Below are 20,677 nucleotides of genomic sequence, written 5' to 3'. Positions count from 1 at the left end.
TGTGTGTGTGTATGTGTGTGTGTGTGTGTGTGTGTGTGTGTGTGTGTGTTATTCCTCAATCATTACAAGTAAGACGATATGGTGACATTCAATATGGATGGAAAATATCAAATGTAACTGGCTTGGAACTTTCCATTTGCTGATTAAAACAACTTACTGAATAGCTACTGCTAAAGTCTCTGCAAGACTTGAACCATGATTGTGCCCAAGGACACCTGGTAGGATGATGGTTGCAACGTGACTGCTTTATTGCTTCTACAGATGCTGCAGTAGATGGAATGCTCTCCTGGGAGTTGATGGCGTATATGCGACTGTTATGTATAGATCCGTATCAGGGTAAATAGTATTCTATTGCATTTTCCATCACAATGGGGAAAAACGCTAAATAAACCCTAGTTTAAGCCACCCACCCCTCTGACCCGGTCAAAAAGTAAAATGGTGACAATTTACATCAAACCCTTGCAAATAAAACTACCAGAGACGATTACAGAGCTTATAAGCCCCCTATGAACACATCGGAACTATACCCATTATCTCTAGGCTTCTATCTTGCCTGTAGTGCTAACCGATTCCCGTAATTTTCTGTTTCATCGCCTCATGTCATGAATAAAAACCCTCAATCAATCTTTATTGCGTAACATCATGCTTTAGCGAGCATGGTAAAGCATACAAAAATAAGTAAATAAAATACAATCATTTAGCCAACTGCTATATTTTTTACATTAACAAGAAAGTTTCCAAGAGAAAGTTTATCATCTGCAGACAAAATATGTAAAAATTTACTTTGGTTATCTAAGGAATGAAAATTGTAATTACTTAATGAAAAAGAAGAAAAAAGTTTCTTTCTCTCATTTATGTAATGAGAACAAATAATTAAATGATGAAATTCATCTTCTACCAAATTTTGACAAAATTTACAGAATATTTCATCCGCAGGAATCTTAAGAGTACAACGCCTTTCTAATTCCATTTGAATGTTATAATCTGAAATTCTAAATTTAGTCACTAGTATTCTATGAACAGGATTTTTAATATGAACAATGTATTTCTCAAAAACAAAATCTGTTTTAAACAATCTATATGTTCTCAATTTATTTTTATCAAATACAAATACAAATCATCGGTCTTTGCTTTCCACAGCGACACCAAACAAAGAAGCAAAGACCGATGATTCCCGAAGAGCAAATCACGGTTTTCTCGGTAACTTTCGGCGTACATTTGAACAATAGAAACCCTTGCAAACTTCCAGAGACGATTACAGAGCTCATAAGCCCCCTATTAACACATCGGAACCATATGCATTACCTCTAGGCTTCTATCTTGCTTGTGGTGCGAACTGATTCCCGTAATTTTTTGTTTCACCGCCTCATGAATAAAAAAAATCAGAATTCTTATAAACCATCATTAGAGACCGATGCTTGAGGGCACCCCATTACGACGTACCATACAGACCCAGGCCGGGATGGGTTGATTCTGGGATCACCTGTTGCTATTAGCAAGACAAAGAAATGTCATTTTTCACCATTTACGTGATAAGTTGTTTTCACTGTGTCCATGGCCCAAATAAAAGTGAAGTTTTAATGCAGAAACACAAAACTTAGGAGGGATTTTTGATAATTAAAAATAAACATATATCTGTGATGGGAAATTCAATGAAATACAAATATGAATATAAGGTAGATGGCAGTATACGTTATGAAAGCCCAATTCTTCACAGACGTAAAAAATTCAGACAATTTGTCTTTATGGTTCGTTGGCCGTGATGAGGCGCCCTCATGCATCGATCTCTAATCGCCTTGTGACAAGTCCAATAAAGAATTCTGATTTTTTTTATTCATGAGGCGATGAAACAGAAAATTACGGGAATCGGTTAGCACCACCGACAAGATAGAAGCCTAGAGGTAATGGGTATGGTTCCGATGTGTTAATAGGGGCTTTATAAGCTCTGTAATCGTCTCTGGAAGTTTGCAAGTGTTTCTATTGTTCAAATGTACGCCGAAAGTTACCGAGAAAACCGTGATTTGCTCTTCGGGAATCATCGGTCTTTGCTTTCCACAGCGACACCAAACAAAGAAGCAAATACCGATGATTCCCGAAGAGCAAATCACGGTTTTCTCGGTAACTTTCGGCGTATATTTGAACAATAGAAACCCTTGCAAACTTCCAGAGACGATTACAGAGCTCATAAGCCCCCTATTAACACATCGGAACCATACGCATTACCTCTAGGCTTCTATCTTGCCTGTGGTGCGAACTGATTCCCGTAATTTTTTGTTTCACCGCCTCATGAATAAAAAAAATCAGAATTCTTATAAACCATCATTAGAGAGCGATGCTTGAGGGCACCCCATTACGACGTACCATACAGATCCAGGCCGGGATGGGTTGCTTCTGGGATCACCTGTTGCTATTAGCAAGACAAAGAAATGTCATTTTTCACCATTTACGTGATAAGTTGTTTTCACTGTGTCCATGGCCCAAATAAAAGTGAAGTTTTAATGCAGAAACACAAAACGTAGGAGGGAATTTTGATAATTAAAAATAAAACATATATCTGTGATGGGAAATTCAATGAAATACAAATATGAATATAAGGTAGATGGCAGTATACGTTATGAAAGCCCAATTCTTCACAGACGTAAAAAATTCAGACAATTTGTCTTTATGGTTCGTTGGCCGTGATGAGGCGCCCTCATGCATCGATCTCTAATCGCCTTGTGACAAGTCCAATAAAGAATTCTGATTTTTTTTATTCATGAGGCGATGAAACAGAAAATTACGGGAATCGGTTAGCACCACCGACAAGATAGAAGCCTAGAGGTAATGGGTATGGTTCCGATGTGTTGATAGGGGGCTTATAAACTCTGTAATCGTCTCTGGAAGTTTGCAAGTGTTTCTATTGTTCAAATGTACGCCGAAAGTTACCGAGAAAACCGTGATTTGCTCTTCGGGAATCATCGGTCTTTGCTTTCCACAGCGACACCAAACAAAGAAGCAAATACCGATGATTCCCGAAGAGCAAATCACGGTTTTCTCGGTAACTTTCGGCGTATATTTGAACAATAGAAACCCTTGCAAACTTCCAGAGACGATTACAGAGCTCATAAGCCCCCTATTAACACATCGGAACCATACACATTACCTCTAGGCTTCTATCTTGCCTGTGGTGCGAACTGATTCCCGTAATTTTTTGTTTCACCGCCTCATGAATAAAAAAAATCAGAATTCTTATAAACCATCATTAGAGAGCGATGCTTGAGGGCACCCCATTACGACGTACCATACAGACCCAGGCCGGGATGAGTTGATTCTGGGATCACCTGTTGCTATTAGCAAGACAAAGAAATGTCATTTTCACCATTTACGTGATAAGTTGTTTTCACTGTGTCCATGGCCCAAATAAAAGTGAAGTTTTAATGCAGAAACACAAAACTTAGGAGGGATTTTTGATAATTAAAAATAAACATATATCTGTGATGGGAAATTCAATGAAATACAAATATGAATATAAGGTAGATGGCAGTATACGTTATGAAAGCCCAATTCTTCACAGACGTAAAAAAATCAGACAATTTGTCTTTATGGTTCGTTGGCCGTGATGAGGCGCCCTCATGCATCGATCTCTAATCGCCTTGTGACAAGTCCAATAAAGAATTCTGATTTTTTTTATTCATGAGGCGATGAAACAGAAAATTACGGGAATCGGTTAGCACCACCGACAAGATAGAAGCCTAGAGGTAATGGGTATGGTTCCGATGTGTTAATAGGGGCCTTATAAGCTCTGTAATCGTCTCTGGAAGTTTGCAAGTGTTTCTATTGTTCAAATGTACGCCGAAAGTTACCGAGAAAACCGTGATTTGCTCTTCGGGAATCATCGGTCTTTGCTTTCCACAGCGACACCAAACAAAGAAGCAAAGACCGATGATTCCCGAAGAGCAAATCACGGTTTTCTCGGTAACTTTCGGCGTATATTTGAACAATAGAAACCCTTGCAAACTTCCAGAGACGATTACAGAGCTCATAAGCCCCCTATTAACACATCGGAACCATACACATTACCTCTAGGCTTCTATCTTGCCTGTGGTGCGAACTGATTCCCGTAATTTTTTGTTTCACCGCCTCATGAATAAAAAAAATCAGAATTCTTATAAACCATCATTAGAGAGCGATGCTTGAGGGCACCCCATTACGACGTACCATACAGACCCAGGCCGGGATGAGTTGATTCTGGGATCACCTGTTGCTATTAGCAAGACAAAGAAATGTCATTTTCACCATTTACGTGATAAGTTGTTTTCACTGTGTCCATGGCCCAAATAAAAGTGAAGTTTTAATGCAGAAACACAAAACTTAGGAGGGATTTTTGATAATTAAAAATAAACATATATCTGTGATGGGAAATTCAATGAAATACAAATATGAATATAAGGTAGATGGCAGTATACGTTATGAAAGCCCAATTCTTCACAGACGTAAAAAAATCAGACAATTTGTCTTTATGGTTCGTTGGCCGTGATGAGGCGCCCTCATGCATCGATCTCTAATCGCCTTGTGACAAGTCCAATAAAGAATTCTGATTTTTTTTTATTCATGAGGCGATGAAACAGAAAATTACGGGAATCGGTTAGCACCACCGACAAGATAGAAGCCTAGAGGTAATGGGTATGGTTCCGATGTGTTAATAGGGGCCTTATAAGCTCTGTAATCGTCTCTGGAAGTTTGCAAGTGTTTCTATTGTTCAAATGTACGCCGAAAGTTACCGAGAAAACCGTGATTTGCTCTTCGGGAATCATCGGTCTTTGCTTTCCACAGCGACACCAAACAAAGAAGCAAATACCGATGATTCCCGAAGAGCAAATCACGGTTTTCTCGGTAACTTTCGGCGTATATTTGAACAATAGAAACCCTTGCAAACTTCCAGAGACGATTACAGAGCTCATAAGCCCCCTATTAACACATCGGAACCATACACATTACCTCTAGGCTTCTATCTTGCCTGTGGTGCGAACTGATTCCCGTAATTTTTTGTTTCACCGCCTCATGAATAAAAAAAATCAGAATTCTTATAAACCATCATTAGAGAGCGATGTTTGAGGGCACCCCATTACGACGTACCATACAGACCCAGGCCGGGATGAGTTGATTCTGGGATCACCTGTTGCTATTAGCAAGACAAAGAAACGTCATTTTCACCATTTACGTGATAAGTTGTTTTCACTGTGTCCATGGCCCAAATAAAAGTGAAGTTTTAATGCAGAAACACAAAACTTAGGAGGGATTTTTGATAATTAAAAATAAACATATATCTGTGATGGGAAATTCAATGAAATACAAATATGAATATAAGGTAGATGGCAGTATACGTTATGAAAGCCCAATTCTTCACAGACGTAAAAAAATCAGACAATTTGTCTTTATGGTTCGTTGGCCGTGATGAGGCGCCCTCATGCATCGATCTCTAATCGCCTTGTGACAAGTCCAATAAAGAATTCTGATTTTTTTTATTCATGAGGCGATGAAACAGAAAATTACGGGAATCGGTTAGCACCACCGACAAGATAGAAGCCTAGAGGTAATGGGTATGGTTCCGATGTGTTAATAGGGGCCTTATAAGCTCTGTAATCGTCTCTGGAAGTTTGCAAGTGTTTCTATTGTTCAAATGTACGCCGAACGTTACCGAGAAAACCGTGATTTGCTCTTCGGGAATCATCGGTCTTTGCTTTCAACAGCGACACCAAACAAAGAAGCAAAGACCGATGATTCCCGAAGAGCAAATCACAGTTTTCTCGGTAACTTTCGGCGTATATTTGAACAATAGAAACCCTTGCAAACTTCCAGAGACGATTACAGAGCTTTTAGCCCCCTATGAACACATCGGAACTATACCCATTACCTCTAGGCTTCTATCTTGCCTGTGGTGCTAACTGATTCCTGTAATTTTCTGTTTCTATTCCAACTTACCTACCATATTTTCTGGCAATTCCATATCATTATTGTGTTAGGAATGAGGCTATGGTTCATGAAAGCTTACATGTACTAGATTTGCAATACATTATATATAGTCCCCCATATGCCTACAAAACACTGAGGCAGAAATACACACGCACGCACACACACACACACACACTCACTCACTCACTCACTCACTCACTCACTCACTCACTCAGAGAGAGAAAGAGAGAGAGAGAGAGAGAGAGAGAGAGAGAGAGAGAGAGAGAGAGAGAGAGAGAGAGAGAGAGAGAGAGAGAGAGACAGACAAAATTGTGAGTTTTGATATCTTTATTGCTCAATTATTAAAAGTAAGACTATAAGATGACATTACATATGGACGGAAAATATCATATCAGCAAACCTATCACTAAATTATTAGTTGAGTAGACTCTTATACAGTCTCTACAACAAGAAAGTTCAGATATTTGCCAAATTCAAATATATAACTATATATACAAACAAAGAAAATTAGAATAAAAATATCTATAGTTTTGAAAATCCAAAATATTATATATAAAAAACCCACCTCCCCTTACATGCCAAGAGAATAAAAAAGTATGATTACCAAAGTTACAGTTTCTTTACAAGGTCAAGGGAACAAATTTACACATCTTTTAATTCTCAACAACACCACAATTTCTAATCCCAAACTACATGTTATTTGGACACACTGTTACAAAGGATGTAAAGTTCATGGTCCCTGTACAATCTTCTAAGATGAGACTTTATTTCCAATTAAAAAACTGGTCTTATTTTCTTATTTATTTATTTATTTATTTGAGATGCCGACAGGTTGTCACAATCATGCTAAATCAGAGAGAGAGAGAGAGAGTCTTGCCAAAGTCAGTGGTTATATTGAGTACATGGTAATCATGTAATTAGAGAGCCTGCAATCATGCCAGGTTTAATTCATTGTTTAGAAATAAATCAAACATGCATTAATTTGTCAATTACATTGACACTGTCCATCCACAGTACAACTGTGTATACTTTATGTATATAAATTAGATAAGTGGTTACTATAGCAATTTTACTAGCTGCCCTGCAGTGACTGCTGTACCAATGTTTCATAACTCGTTGCTAAAGCAATTTTACTAACTGCCCAGTGAGTGGTGTTATACCAATGTTTCATATAACTCGTTGCTATAGTAATTTTACTAGCTGCCCAGTGACTGGTGTTATACCAATGTTTCATATAACTCGTTGCTATAGTAATTTTACTAGCTGCCCAGTGACTGGTGTTATACCAATGTTTCATATAAGTAGTTACTATAGTAATTTTACTAGCTGCCCAGTGACTGGTATTATACCAATGTTTCATAAAAGTAGTTACTATAGTAATTTTACTAGCTGCCCAGTGACTGGTGTTACCAATGTTTCATATAAGTAGTTACTATAGTAATTTTACTAGCTGCCCAGTGAACTGGTGTTACCAATGTTTCATAGGTAGTTACTATAGCAATTTTACTAGCTGCCCAGTGAATGGTGTTAACAATGTTTCATAGGTAGTTACTATAGTAATTTTACTAGCTGCCCAGTGACTGGTGTTACCAATGTTTCATAGGTAGTTACTATAGTAATTTTACTAGCTGCCCAGTGACTGTTATACCAATGTTTCATAACTAGTTACTATAGCAATTTTACTACATGTAGCTGCCCAGTGACAATACCAGTTTTTCCTAACTAGAGTCAACAATCATAGCAATTTTAGCTGGCTAGTTACTACTATACCAGTTTTGCATAACTACTTGCTACTATCATAGCAATTTTAACTGGCTAGTTTCTGCTATACCAGTTTTTCATAACTAGAGACAACCATTTTTTTTATTAAACTGAGACTACGATAGTAATTGGATACATTTTTTCTAAAAGTTCATGTGGTGGGTATCTAAGTTTGGTGATTATAATCAAACTAAATCTTTCAACTCTAGATTGCATGAATTTATTCCTCGAGTACTCCTCTCCGTCTTTGTCTTTTACCAGTACCATATATCTGTAAGAAGAAATTCAGTAACACATTTTAGCATTTGTCATAATCAAATGTGAGGGTATTTATTTTGGATTTTTAATTTACAAAACAACTTTAGTGTGTTTTTCAACTTGAAAAAAATAATGTGAAATAAAATATACCAAGTCTTTGTGTAACTTAATAAATTGCAAAACATTTTTAAAAAAATGTGTAAAATGTTTATTGTTGTACGTACAATAACAAACTTTTTATAATTTTTGTGCATCTTTTTGCAATTTATTGAGTTACAAACAAGGACTTGGTATTGTTATTTCAATTTTTTTTTCAAGTAGAAAAAAATAATAAAGTTGTTTTATAAATTAAATTACAAAATAAATACCCAATGCTCATTCATATGGCTACTTTAAACAATGGATGCATAGCTAAAGTTGTGCACACCAATTCAAACAGAAAACACAGGATTTATAACCTGTGTGTTCTATCTACATCACATCAATACCCATCTACTCATAAAGTGGTGCTGTGATGCTTAAAATATGAGTAAAAAAACTCAAAACCCCACATTTCTTGCACAGGTATAATTATATTATTCCGCAATATCACACGTTCATTCAGATGGAAAATACTCACAACATCCAGAGTTTGTACTTGTCTTAACAAAGTCCTGTATGTCACTCATATTTTCAGAATAAACAAAAATTATGATGTAAATCTTACTTTTCATCTTTCATAATTTCTTTCGTTATTATCATATTCATTAATCCTTTGTGAATTTCATCCATCCTCATGGCAACGGTGTCAAACATATCAACTTCCATCATATCCAGAACTGCGGGCTTACCATACCTGAAATTCAGTTATTTAAAAAAAAATCAAACTAAGTCCAAATGTAAAAACAGTGATAGGTATTCTTCTGTATAGATTGACAGTGCCTTGTGACAAGATCTATGATGTGTGATAGTATTGTAGTCAATTTCTGCAAATGTATAATATAAATGGAATTATTTCATTTTATGTACCAGTGATTATTAGTATATGTACCAGTGATTACTTGCACTGGTTTGTGCATATACTACTAGTGGCATTGTTATTGGCAGTGCAATACCAAAACCATAATTGCATACCTGAATGTAAATGACTGCAAATTATGACATGATTGTTCATTATACATGAAGGCACATGATCGCACAGTATTTGCTGTTCCAGATAAACATATGTAAAAATAACAGAACCCCATGTCATGTGAGTTCCAGTGAGGGTACTCAGGGATATTTGCACTCATACTTGCAGTGTTTACTGCTGTACTTTCACTCACTACACTTGTGAAAATACGATCAAGATAACACTGCTAGTGTCATGCAAATATGCTGAGTTCACTACACCTGCAGTCACGCATCATGGCGTTATTCATACTACAGTATGTGATTACTTGAATGAATCCAAGTGCATACTATTGGGATTTGCACTGCAGTGCAATACAAAAAATATCAATCTGTAAGTAAGTGACCACACAAAGATCATGCAAACATTCAATGATGTACATAAAATCAGGAGAACGTACTGATGTGTGGAATTTGGTGTTTTGGACAAACATATGCAACAGTAACAGAACCCTATGAGCACCAGAGTAGTACATTATGTGTACTTATACTTATAGTGTATGCTGATTCACTTGATTTGCTTGTGAAAGTACGGCTGCAGAGAACACTGCAAGCAAGCAGTCATGCAAAATACCCAGAGTATGCCATGTAACAATCAATCAAACAGACTTGCAGATACCGCAGAACTACTTCATTCAACTTCAGAACACAACACTCAACTGAATTATACATCAAGATATATTAACATTGATGTATTGCTTGTATTGTAGGGAAACTTCAACAGGTGGTTATAGAGAGCTGACCATCACATCAAACACTGACACTCAGGATTTGATCAAGTTCCTGCAGATAAACTGTTCACCCATATCGAGTAGAAACAGAAACAGAACCAGGGGACATTCATTCAAACTTGCCAAATCCACTGTCAGATTGGACATCAGGAAGTATTTCTTTACTCAATGGACTGTATCTCAGTGGTAGCCAAAAGTTTAAACTGTGTGTGACTTTAAAATTAGACTTGATCAACATATGAACAAGGGATTGTCTAAACCTTTGAGGCTTCCTTCCCTGTCTTAACATGGAGTCTTCCATGGCAATCATACTAAAAACATAGCAACACTTTGAAGAATGCCACACTAGCACTCATGCATCATAGTAATTTGTTATAATGATTCTCTATTTACCTGAGAGATCCAAGCAACGCTCGTCTCATATTATTACTTTCCATGTGAACTGGATTTAACGCATTCATGTAATTGGTGTCTCTGTATCGTAGAAAGGTGGCAGCACGTCCTGATACATCTATGAGGAGAGGCCATCTGTAAAGGGTGAAACAGAAGTAATGAAGAATCACTCGGTTTAAATTAGGGTTAAACCATTTGATATTGGGGAGGGTGCAGGACGATTTGGCCCCAGCAACCATTACATCAATATTTTTTTGTTCTCAGAGCAAGTAGACATCAAAGTTTTCACTCTTGGCCTGCAACAAATTTTATTGTTGCCCCCCCCCCCCCTCCCCCCATCCCATATCAAATGGTGTAAACCTTATGTAACACCTGTTGAAGTAGACGCTAATATGGAATTCCTGTCACTATACGAAAAGTCATATTTGACCATGTCTTTCCACCTTAAGCAGAGGATTGTGTAAATGTGGTGAGTATGAGACGAAGTTCCACCTTTGACTTAATTTACCCCCGGTGATCTCTCTCCTGGGGGCTGTAGACAGTCAAAAGTGGTACTGCGCCTCGTACTAGCCCTGGACAGAGATGGTGGTTAGGTGGGTCACAGGTAGGGTAAAGGTTGTGTAAAGGTTGGCAAATTGGACTTTTCGTGTAGTGTATCTGTCCCCACATATAACTCTGTGGTAATTCTTACCTGCCATCAGCAGCTATTTTTCCTCCTACATCTCTCATCAGAACTTCATCCAACTCTTTAATGTTACAGCCAACACCAATAACATCTGGCCGACTTTCTGAAGGAAGATTTATGGAATAAAAACCATGATTAGGTGCCATCAATTCAATTCTATGTTTGCCGTTCGTGTGTGAGGCGGTTTGTTCGTAGTCTAGTTCCTGATGGACCATATTCTGAACTACATTATCTTCATACTAGTCGTCTAATCAATCCCATTACTCTCGCACAGAATTCTGTGCTCCCCATACAGTGTTCATATAAACATGATGATGTCGTCGCGTCCCCATGTGATTTTAGTTTAAATAGGCTGAAGGTGGAGTCCTGGTTGGACATTTGCATATCATAGTCAAAACTGAAACAGCTGTATCAAATGAATATTAATGAGTGATGACAGCAGCCTGTTAATTTGTGATGGATTATACTACTAACATGTGCCATTTGCACTTCACCCACCATGGGGTTGAACCACAATTAATGCCGTGAGTAATGGGATTGACCAGATCAGGCAGATGGAACAGTATGAAGACAACATAGTATGGAATATGGTCTGTCTGGAACTAGATTAGTTTGTTCATATATTTAGAAACAAACAAATTTTGTGGGTTTTTTTCGGTGTTTGTTTTTTTCCTGTCTGCCTGGTAAGTTTTGGGGGATTCAAGGACAGCAAACAAAGTATTTAATTCTCGCTATCTGCAATACAATTCTATGCATCGCTAAGGAGTCAAATGGAACGCAGTCTCGCGACCGCGCTTGCATTTGTCGACACCTACACTTCCGGTCGCCTATGTCAATACACGTGAATGTTTCTTCCTAACAGTTTAATTTGGAACAAATAAGATAAACGCAAGTTTTAAGCTCATATAATTATGGAGGTGAGAAATTTAAATATGTACAGTATCTTTCCAGAGCAAAATTTCAAGAGATGTCTACAACTGAAAATGGGAAAGAAACATTCCTGTGTATTAGCATAGCCGACCGGAAGTGTAGTTGTCGACATTAGAACACGTTGTCGCGCGACTTCGTTCCATTTGACCCCACAGTGATGTGTAGAATTGTATTGCAGGTAGCGAGAATTGATGGAGTATCTATTTCCTATCTAAGGTCTTCGTTTCTAGTATGTGTTTAGTACATAATTGCATCAACCTTTCAAGGATAAATTTTCAAAAATATTGTTAAGGTTTTCTACAACTAAAATATCAACAGCAAAATAAATGTTATATTATGATGTAGTAAATGTTAAATACCTCCTTCCTGTTCTTGTTCTCTTATCTGAACTCTGATTTGGTCCAGTTTTAACTGTGCTTCCTCAGCATTGATTCTTGCTATTTCTACATCCTTCTCAGCATCATGGACTACCTGGTGATCAGACAAACAACAAAAACTTATCAACATATTCATACAGTATGTGAAAATGGGCTGGAAGAGGTTTCATAAACTCATTTAAAAAAAAAGATTGAGTACTATTTATCTTAGACTGTCGACAGTCGCTCGCACTTTTTTTTCTTATGTTTTATCTAAACTTAAGTCGTCGCCGTGCTCCGATCTGGCGCAACACTACTATAATCGCATACTGATATCGAGGGCCGAAGGTCCGAACTGTCGACAGTCTATATTTAACTTTGACTAACATCAAACAGATATAAACTAATGCCATTCAAAAGGACAACAAACAAAAGACCTTTGATCCTTGTGGCATCATGCATTGCCTGTACATGAAATTACCAGTGCACTGAAGTGTGAAGGAAAGCAGACAGTGCCATCTCTTAATAAATCATGAAACTAACTAATAAAAGAGATTCAAGATGAAAATAAATGTGATCATGGAACATTACGTGAAATGGCATTATCTATGATAGATGAACACACAGACAGGCAGTGACACACACAACCCTACAAACAGGCATCTTGACAGACTGACAACCAAACATATTAGGTTGACAGAGACAGACAGACAGACAGACAAACAGAGAGACAGACAGACAGACAGAGAGAGAGAGACAGACAGACAAACAAACAGACACAGACAGGACAGCCAGGCAGAAAAACAGACAGCCTTATACAACAGATTGATAGACAGACAGACAGACAGACAGTCTGCCAGGCAGATAACTACATACAGCCTTACATACAGCCAGTCTGATGGATAATTGTTCACTTCTAATTCTGCTGAAACAAGAATCAGTAACAGATCCAATCTTTAGATTGATTCAGTGATTTGGAGCACTAAAATATTGGTATGCAGAGGACAACTCATAGATACAGTACCTGTAACGTTATATCTGATTTGTCTGAACCACTTGCAACCACTGTGTCATGTTCAGTTATTCTCTTGTTCAACTCTAGGTAGGCCTTCTTCAACGCTTTCTGTCTTACTTGGTGATCCTTCTCAGCCTCCTTTAGCTGGTTCTCTAATCTGTTAAGATTTAACAAACAACAATAGTTAAATTTTACCACATAGGCACGTTATTAAAATAATAAAATACAGCCCATTTCAAATAACTACTATGTTACAGCTCATTTCAAGTCACCATTCATTGGCTGTGTTTGATACAACCACACAGAAATGGTTTATTTCATAATAGACAAAATGTATCAAGAAGTTACGATCTTGCTGTTTCTGCGTAGTTGTATCAAACACAGCTAATGAATGGTGACTTGAAATGAGCTGTAACAATGATCATTTGATTTTGCAGCAGAATTGGGATAATTTGGCGTTTCACTCATGGGACACAACATTTTGTACACACTGACACACACACACACACACACACACACACACACACTGACAACTGCAAAACAGATATGGTAATTAGAGAGGTGCCATGTTCAGTTGGAATGCAGAAACAGACAAGTACTTGTAATCATCTCACTATTAAATTGAAGCCATTAAAATAATGAAGTCCATGTGTAATCATTTCAGTAGAAGTCTGTTTCTATTGCACTGTAAAAGAATATCAATGTTTTATCACTTTTCAATGTGATGATCAGATCCCTGCTGTGTGTTGTGAAACCCCTTGGTGATTTAGCTGTAATGAAATGTGTTTATCTTTATGCAAAACACATCATGTCACATGAGTGAAAAAAAGCAACTCATTTGTCTGTAATTGGTCGACACATGACTACTGTTCCATGTCTAACACATGCATACTAAAAGCACACACAACAATAAGTTCTGTTTTATTTTGATGATGTAGCATGCAGTAAAATATGCTATTGGTATAACAGACACCAAAGGTTGCCTAGTTAAAAGAGAACAAATGCAAGGCTGATTTTATCACAGCAACATGCAATCTTAACATGAAAAATTGTTTTTACCAATCCTACATTGTGCTAGAGTTAGAAAAATTGGAATATATGGCTTAGAAGAAGTGTGCTGTACACCAGGTTGAGGCATCATGGGAAATAAACAAAGTTATGGAGCCTTACATGTGTGACACGTCTTGAAACAATGTGACACAATGCTGAGCTCAACTGTGAGAAAAAAATAAAACAAAAATGAAGCTCTCATTGGATAAATCATTGTGTTCACGATTTAAAAAACTATACATGGTGACCCACCAATCTTTTTCTTGACTACTGAGAACTGAGAATGGGTTGACTCTTTTGAACATAATTAACATTTAAATTTGACTATTATACCATATGTGAATAACACATCAAATGCTCTTAGGAATGATTGTACTATGTCACACAAGCTCAATAAGCAATCTTCGTTCATGTGGGGGGGGGGGGGATCATTGCGATTGCTGAATTTCATTTTTGCACTTCTAACAAAACTTTCACGCCTTCAATGATAAAAGCTTCTGTATTTACTAGAGAGAATTTGATAAGGTGATGAAAATTTACTTCTAATGTGAGATACAGTGCTGGGTTTATGGTAGTATTTTGATGTGTTTACTACCATCATCTCAGTAAACAGGTTCATAGGGTAGGAACTTCATACCATCATGTTTTTACATTGCATCGATTGCAGTGATGTGACCACCAGTTTTCATCATGGTTTGTATTGTATATAAATGGGTGATGTCACACTTTTAAACGTTCGTTTAGGGGATGGGGTTTGGGTTAAACGAGTGATGTTTGTTTACAGAGCTTGTGTGACATTGTGCAACCATCCCTTAAAAGATCGAATTTCAACTTTATATACTTACTTCTCCATCTCTGCTGCCATTCTCTTCTTCTCTTCTTCTTTTCGTTGTTCTTTCACTTTTTCAATTTTTTCAAGTAAGTTTTCTGTTTGAGTTATATCCCAGTCCTGAAGTACAGTTTGAACAGCCGCTACAGTAGCTATCTATACAAAATATAAGAACATTACAATTAAAGTCTGTAACTATTGTCATTAATTTCTCTTCTCAAAACTACTGTCCATAAACTATATATAGTAAGTAACAATCTTTTCATGATCGGATACACACACACACACACACACACACACACACACACACACACACACACACACACACACACACACACACACGCACACATACACACACACAGACAGATACACACACACAGACAGACACACATGCAGACACACACACACACAGATGGACAAACACAGACAGACAGACACCGCACACTACCTATGGCACTACTCAATCTTATTTGTTCAGTTGTGCTAAGCTTTAGCAATCTTACCAGTCTGTAAGGTATCATGTCCTCACACATTGGTCAGTTCCATTCAGACTGTCAAGGGCAGAATGACACAACGTATTAGTCTGTAAATTTAAAATCATACCTGTTCTGCATTATTTCCATCATTTGCATACAATCTAGGATCAGCACCATGTTGTAACAATACTTCAACTGCTTCTAGATGGCCACTAAATGCTGCTCTATACAATGGCGTCCTCTCAAACTGTCCCCGGCTGTTTGGATCAGCTCCTCTCTCCAAGAATAGTTTGACAGTGTCGGCATGACCACCACTGGAAGCCTCAGAAAGTGGAGTATTATTATTGGCATCGTGACAATCTACCATTTCAAGTTGACGCCTGGCTCGTATAGTTCTACCAATGCTGTCGTTTCCAATACCACTTTTACTCACTTCTTGGTCAACCTGTTAAAGACAATGATGATGTTAGCGTTCAATACAGTGCTTTTCTCCACTGTGCTGAAAGCACTTTACAATTATTACTCCTCCCATCAGTGGCATGGACCTATAGTGACATGGTGAACTTCTCATAGAAGTTCTATACTTCTGCAACTCTCTGAACACTATACAACTGCAGCCTCTATAAGCACATAGGAATAAACCATTCACAAGTTCACATACCAACCGCTATCCTACTTGGTCCCAAATTATAAAACCAAGTTAAAGGTAGGGCACAATCAAGGTTCAAATCTTTCCCAAGGATTTTTTACAATTCAGAAATTAATGATAGCAGCAAGACTCAAACCAGCTATTATGAACCAAGACAGATTGAACGCTCAATGCTAATAAACTTTGAATTGCTTGTGCATTAATTATAACCTGTGTATTAAAATCAACCTGTAGATTCCAAGCTGGTCATTGTAACCTTTGACCATCATGACTCTAAGATAGAGCGTGTCAGTTATACTTCCCCAGATAGTGTGAACAATTCTACAACAATGTTATAGTGGTTAGACCGTAGATGATCAACAGTGGTTGTGTACCTTTGACAAGAATTAATAAACGGAGGACAAACAACTATGTGGTATCTATAATTGCTTTAAAAAGTGATGTATGAACCATGGGCCCTTAAGACAGCTCTTTTAAAGTCAGTCTAAGAATAAGTGATGCAAAGGTTGAGCTATTTAAGTTGTTCAATGTCACAGTCCGTCATGTGAATAAAGAACAAGAGTACAAGAATCAAATAGTGGCTGTAAAAATAGATGTAATCGTGTTGAGCTTTACATTTAATGCTTTCTAAATCATTATCTCATGTGAACACATGTACAGACTAACATATTACCTCTTTCAGTACTTGAAAGATTTCATCATTGTCACCATCGAAGGCAGCTTCTAATATTCTCTTTCTTCTTTTAGCAGCTTCTCTCTTGCGTCGTCTTTCCTCCTCCTCCTTTTCTCTTTCTTTCTGAGCTATTTCTTGCTCTCGTTTCACCATAGCCAAGTATGCCTATAACCAGAAAAAAACATAAACGTAAGTTAACAAAAGAGACATCACATTTCCTTAGGACTCTTCCTTTTCTCTTTCTTTCTGAGTTATTTCTTGCTCTCATTTCACTATGGCTATGTATACCTATAATCAGAAAAAAATATATCAAAAAAGCCACCTGACCCACATGTCCAATACACTCTCCTGGTCACTAACAAACAGCTGCAGGAGGTGTAGACTGTCGACAGTCGCTCGCACCTTTTTTTCCCTACGTTTTATCTAAACGTTGTTGCTGCGCTCCGATCCGGCGCAATACTACAATAATTGCATACTGATATCGAGGGCCGAGCTTGGGCCTTCGGCCCTCGATATCAGTATGCGATTATAGTAGTAGTGTTGCGCCGGATCGGAGCGCGTTGACGATAAAACATAGGAAAAAAGGCGCGAGCGACTGTCGACAGTCTACAGGAGGTGTTATTATTCCTGAATCCAGAAGTTTAAACATTCTAAGCACAGACAAGTAAGTAAGGAAGACACACTAAACAAACAAACAATACATAGTATACAGACAGAACCTATTTCGTCTAGGTCCTGACAGGGAACATATTCCGTACTACAACATACTCCATTACTCTACTCCTAGTCTAATCAAAGTCCCAACGATAGGTGTCATGTGTGTTTGAACGTCATGGTGAGCAAAGAACAAATGGAGCATGTCAGTAGTAATCCATCACAAATTGTCAGAAGCCTGTGTCTTATCTATCTAAATTGTTCTTCAGGAACATAAAATGAGTATGATATGCACAAAGTCATTCGGTAATCCCTCAATGTTTTATTTGTAAGTCACAAGGTACTTTATTTCAGAGATTGTTGTTGGCCAAGCAGTTAACCCATATGCCTCATACCTCGGCAGTCTGGGTTCAAACCCACAAGGTACTGACTGGGTTTGATTAAAAATTAACCAGGTCTGTATGTAAGAAGGGTAATGCTCAGTTTGACCCTACCGAACAGGTACTCCAGTTTCCTCCTGCTTGTCAACACTTAGGGCACTGCTAACTGGTAATCATTCAACAAATTACTGAATTCATTTGGACTAATAAAGATTATTATTACCGATATTATTATATAATGTATCACTCTTCAATTACCATACCTCTCTTTCTAACTTCTCCATTTCTTCTTCATAGTTTTCTTTTTCCTTTTTAATCTTCAACAGAGCTACTTTACCTAGGAATCGTCGTACCCATTTCTGTATGACAATGGCTGCCAAATCTTGCTTAGTGGGTTGTTTCTTAACTGGTGCAGCTGGCTGATTTGTTTTTCCCTTTGTTTGAGTTGGTTTACCTTTGGCTGCTGGTGCTGCCGTCTTCTTTGCAGGTCCTACAAGAAAGATGTGACTGAGAAATCTTAAGAAATGGTTCCTGGTATATATGCAACAAGAAATCTGGTATTTCCTCTGACTTGAGTACTTGGAGGCATCCTAGACAAATCTCAGTATCAACTACCTGTAGCTGGGATAATGGTACATTTGATATTTTCACAATTATTATCTTTACCGATAACTGGGATAACGGTACATTTGATATTTTCACAATTATTATCTTTACTGATAGCTGGGATAACGGTACATTTGATATTTTCACAATTATTATCTTTACCGATAGCTGGGATAACGGTACATTTGATATTTTCACAATTATTATCTTTACCGATAGCTGGGATAATGGTACATTTGATATTTCCAAAATTATTTTCATCAAACAAATTTTAAATATAAATTTCACTTTTGGCATATTTTGTCATCTCTAAATTCCTTGAAGTTATTTCATATCAAAAACTAAAAGTGTCAGCATATTATAAAAACTGAGCACAAGTAAGTAAAAATAAAATAAAAAGTATATATCATGGTGAAATGTGGAGCTAAATGTGAACACGCCTCAACCAGCAATAACTTGTTACTAACTTATAACCTTGGAGTATTTGTATAATTACTCCAAGGTTAAAATCAATGAGGCAGAATGACAGACTACATGTGTATTTTCAACATTAATTTTCAGCATTTTAAACAAGGTGTCACTTCATTTGCACTTGTCTGCAGCATTTTTAATTACCACGATTACTAACAGTTATTTAACCATTGTTGACTAACATCTCAATCAGTAGTGTGATACTTCTATGTTATAACAAACTATTATCCAGTCACTACACAAACTCAACACAACATAACTGTTAACCCCAATCTGTGAATAACAATGTTATTGTTTTCGTTCCAACTTGTCCATGGTCCAAAAGGGCAATGTTATTGTTGGCGGCCATGGTATGACAAAACCACAGAAATAAAATTCGAAGCCAACCAAAGTCTGCAACAATATAGCTAGAGACTGCAGTGAATCAAATTATTGTTTGGCTTGCTCGAAAATATTCAACATCAAATCTCCAAATAAATACTCTGTCTGCAAAAAGCTTGAAGCAGACTGCATTATTTCGGGACATCGATAAGTGAATTTTACGATACCTTTGCCAGGTGATGGTCCTTTCTTAGCTGCAGGAGCTGCTTTACCTGCCGCTTTAGCGGCAGTTTTAGCAGGTGGCTTCTTCGGTGGCATTGTTGTTTTTGCACTATAATATTTTTATTCCCCGTGTAGACTCCTAGCGAGCTCACTTAGCATATGCAGTTGTCATGTTAGCGAGCCACCATTTTGGACGCCAACGTCTGCAGTGCATGATGGGTCAAAGGTTTCTGCAGGTCATTGGGGTCACTACCAGGTCAACCAATCAGGGGGTGACACACACAGATGAATTATAAATAAATAATGTTGTATTCTCATGGTTCCTTCATCTATTATTTACAATACAAGGAATACAAGGTTATTTTCTATAAGGGTAAAAATTGAAATTATGCCATTGCTAAGTTAAAAAATATGACAATAACATGATACATGTACAATGTGTGATCAAACAATCTTTGTACGCGATGTATGCTTGCAAAGCAGACGGTGTGTTATTGCTATATTCCAAAACTTGAGAACCACATGTTGTACATAGAAAAGGTAGTAAAAGTGAACAATATAAAATGGATGGAAACATCCAAATATTCTTTTATTATTTATGTCATGGATCGAAATTTAAATTATTGTATTCCGGCAAGTTCGACCCTTTTCTAAAATATCTTAGCCAAACACCTGATTTTGGGTTTTTATTTTCGTACACTTTTTCGATACTTTGCTGATAAAAATGCAAGATGTCAAAAACCTTGGATAATAATTATTGTTTTGCAGTATTTCACTTGCAAAGTGTAAGCTTAGAAAGAGATAACCAAGCTTGAAGATTTTGATGAAAATTTATCACATTTGCTTAGAAAATAAAAACCCAAAATAGATGAAAAGATGTTGCCCGGGCACTAGACAAATATTTCCAACTGTGGCTTTGAGCGGTTGTCCAACAGAGTACACTCGGCACTGGGATATTGTATTGTGATTAGTTGAGTTTAATTAATCTCACTGCATTGTCATCAACACATGGCCTTGGTGTTTACGATATCTTGAAGCGATGACTAATCATCTGTACTTTTGTAATTGTACCCCCCCCTGTTTTAACAAGGTCCAGAATTCTGCTGACGTTCACTT

General features: G+C 37.3%; 1 protein-coding gene across 1 annotated transcript; it reads right to left on the bottom strand.

The window, feature by feature from the left end:
* Positions 1-6,335: 6,335 nt before the first annotated feature.
* LOC144450767 (IQ motif and ankyrin repeat domain-containing protein 1-like) lies at positions 6,336-19,750 on the bottom strand. The gene is made up of 11 exons (XM_078141479.1): positions 19,567-19,750; positions 18,205-18,431; positions 16,908-17,072; positions 15,713-16,030; positions 15,126-15,265; positions 13,240-13,387; positions 12,219-12,330; positions 10,936-11,032; positions 10,245-10,379; positions 8,678-8,806; positions 6,336-7,984 (listed from the first exon to the last, which is right to left on the bottom strand). Exons 1-11 carry the CDS (start codon positions 19,655-19,657, stop codon positions 7,819-7,821), a joined length of 1,728 nt encoding a protein of 575 aa, XP_077997605.1. The 5' UTR covers positions 19,658-19,750; the 3' UTR covers positions 6,336-7,818.
* Positions 19,751-20,677: the final 927 nt, after the last annotated feature.

The sequence above is a fragment of the Glandiceps talaboti genome, chromosome 20 (assembly GCF_964340395.1).
Source record: "Glandiceps talaboti chromosome 20, keGlaTala1.1, whole genome shotgun sequence".
NCBI lineage: Eukaryota > Metazoa > Hemichordata > Enteropneusta > Spengelidae > Glandiceps > Glandiceps talaboti.
Note: the sequence above shows the minus strand (reverse complement) of the source record. Positions and strands in the feature narration are given on the sequence as shown.

Bases quoted from the DNA above. Each gene is read 5' to 3' on its own strand.
- LOC144450767 (XM_078141479.1), bottom strand. From the start codon at position 19,657: ATGCCACCGAAGAAGCCACCTGCTAAAACTGCCGCTAAAGCGGCAGGT. The intron at 18,432-19,566 runs GTATCGTAAAAT...TCTTTCTTGTAG, and splicing joins AGGACCATCACCTGGCAAAG to GACCTGCAAAGAAGACGGCA. The intron at 16,031-16,907 runs GTAATATGTTAG...TGTCTTTAACAG, and splicing joins TCTTTCAAGTACTGAAAGAG to GTTGACCAAGAAGTGAGTAA.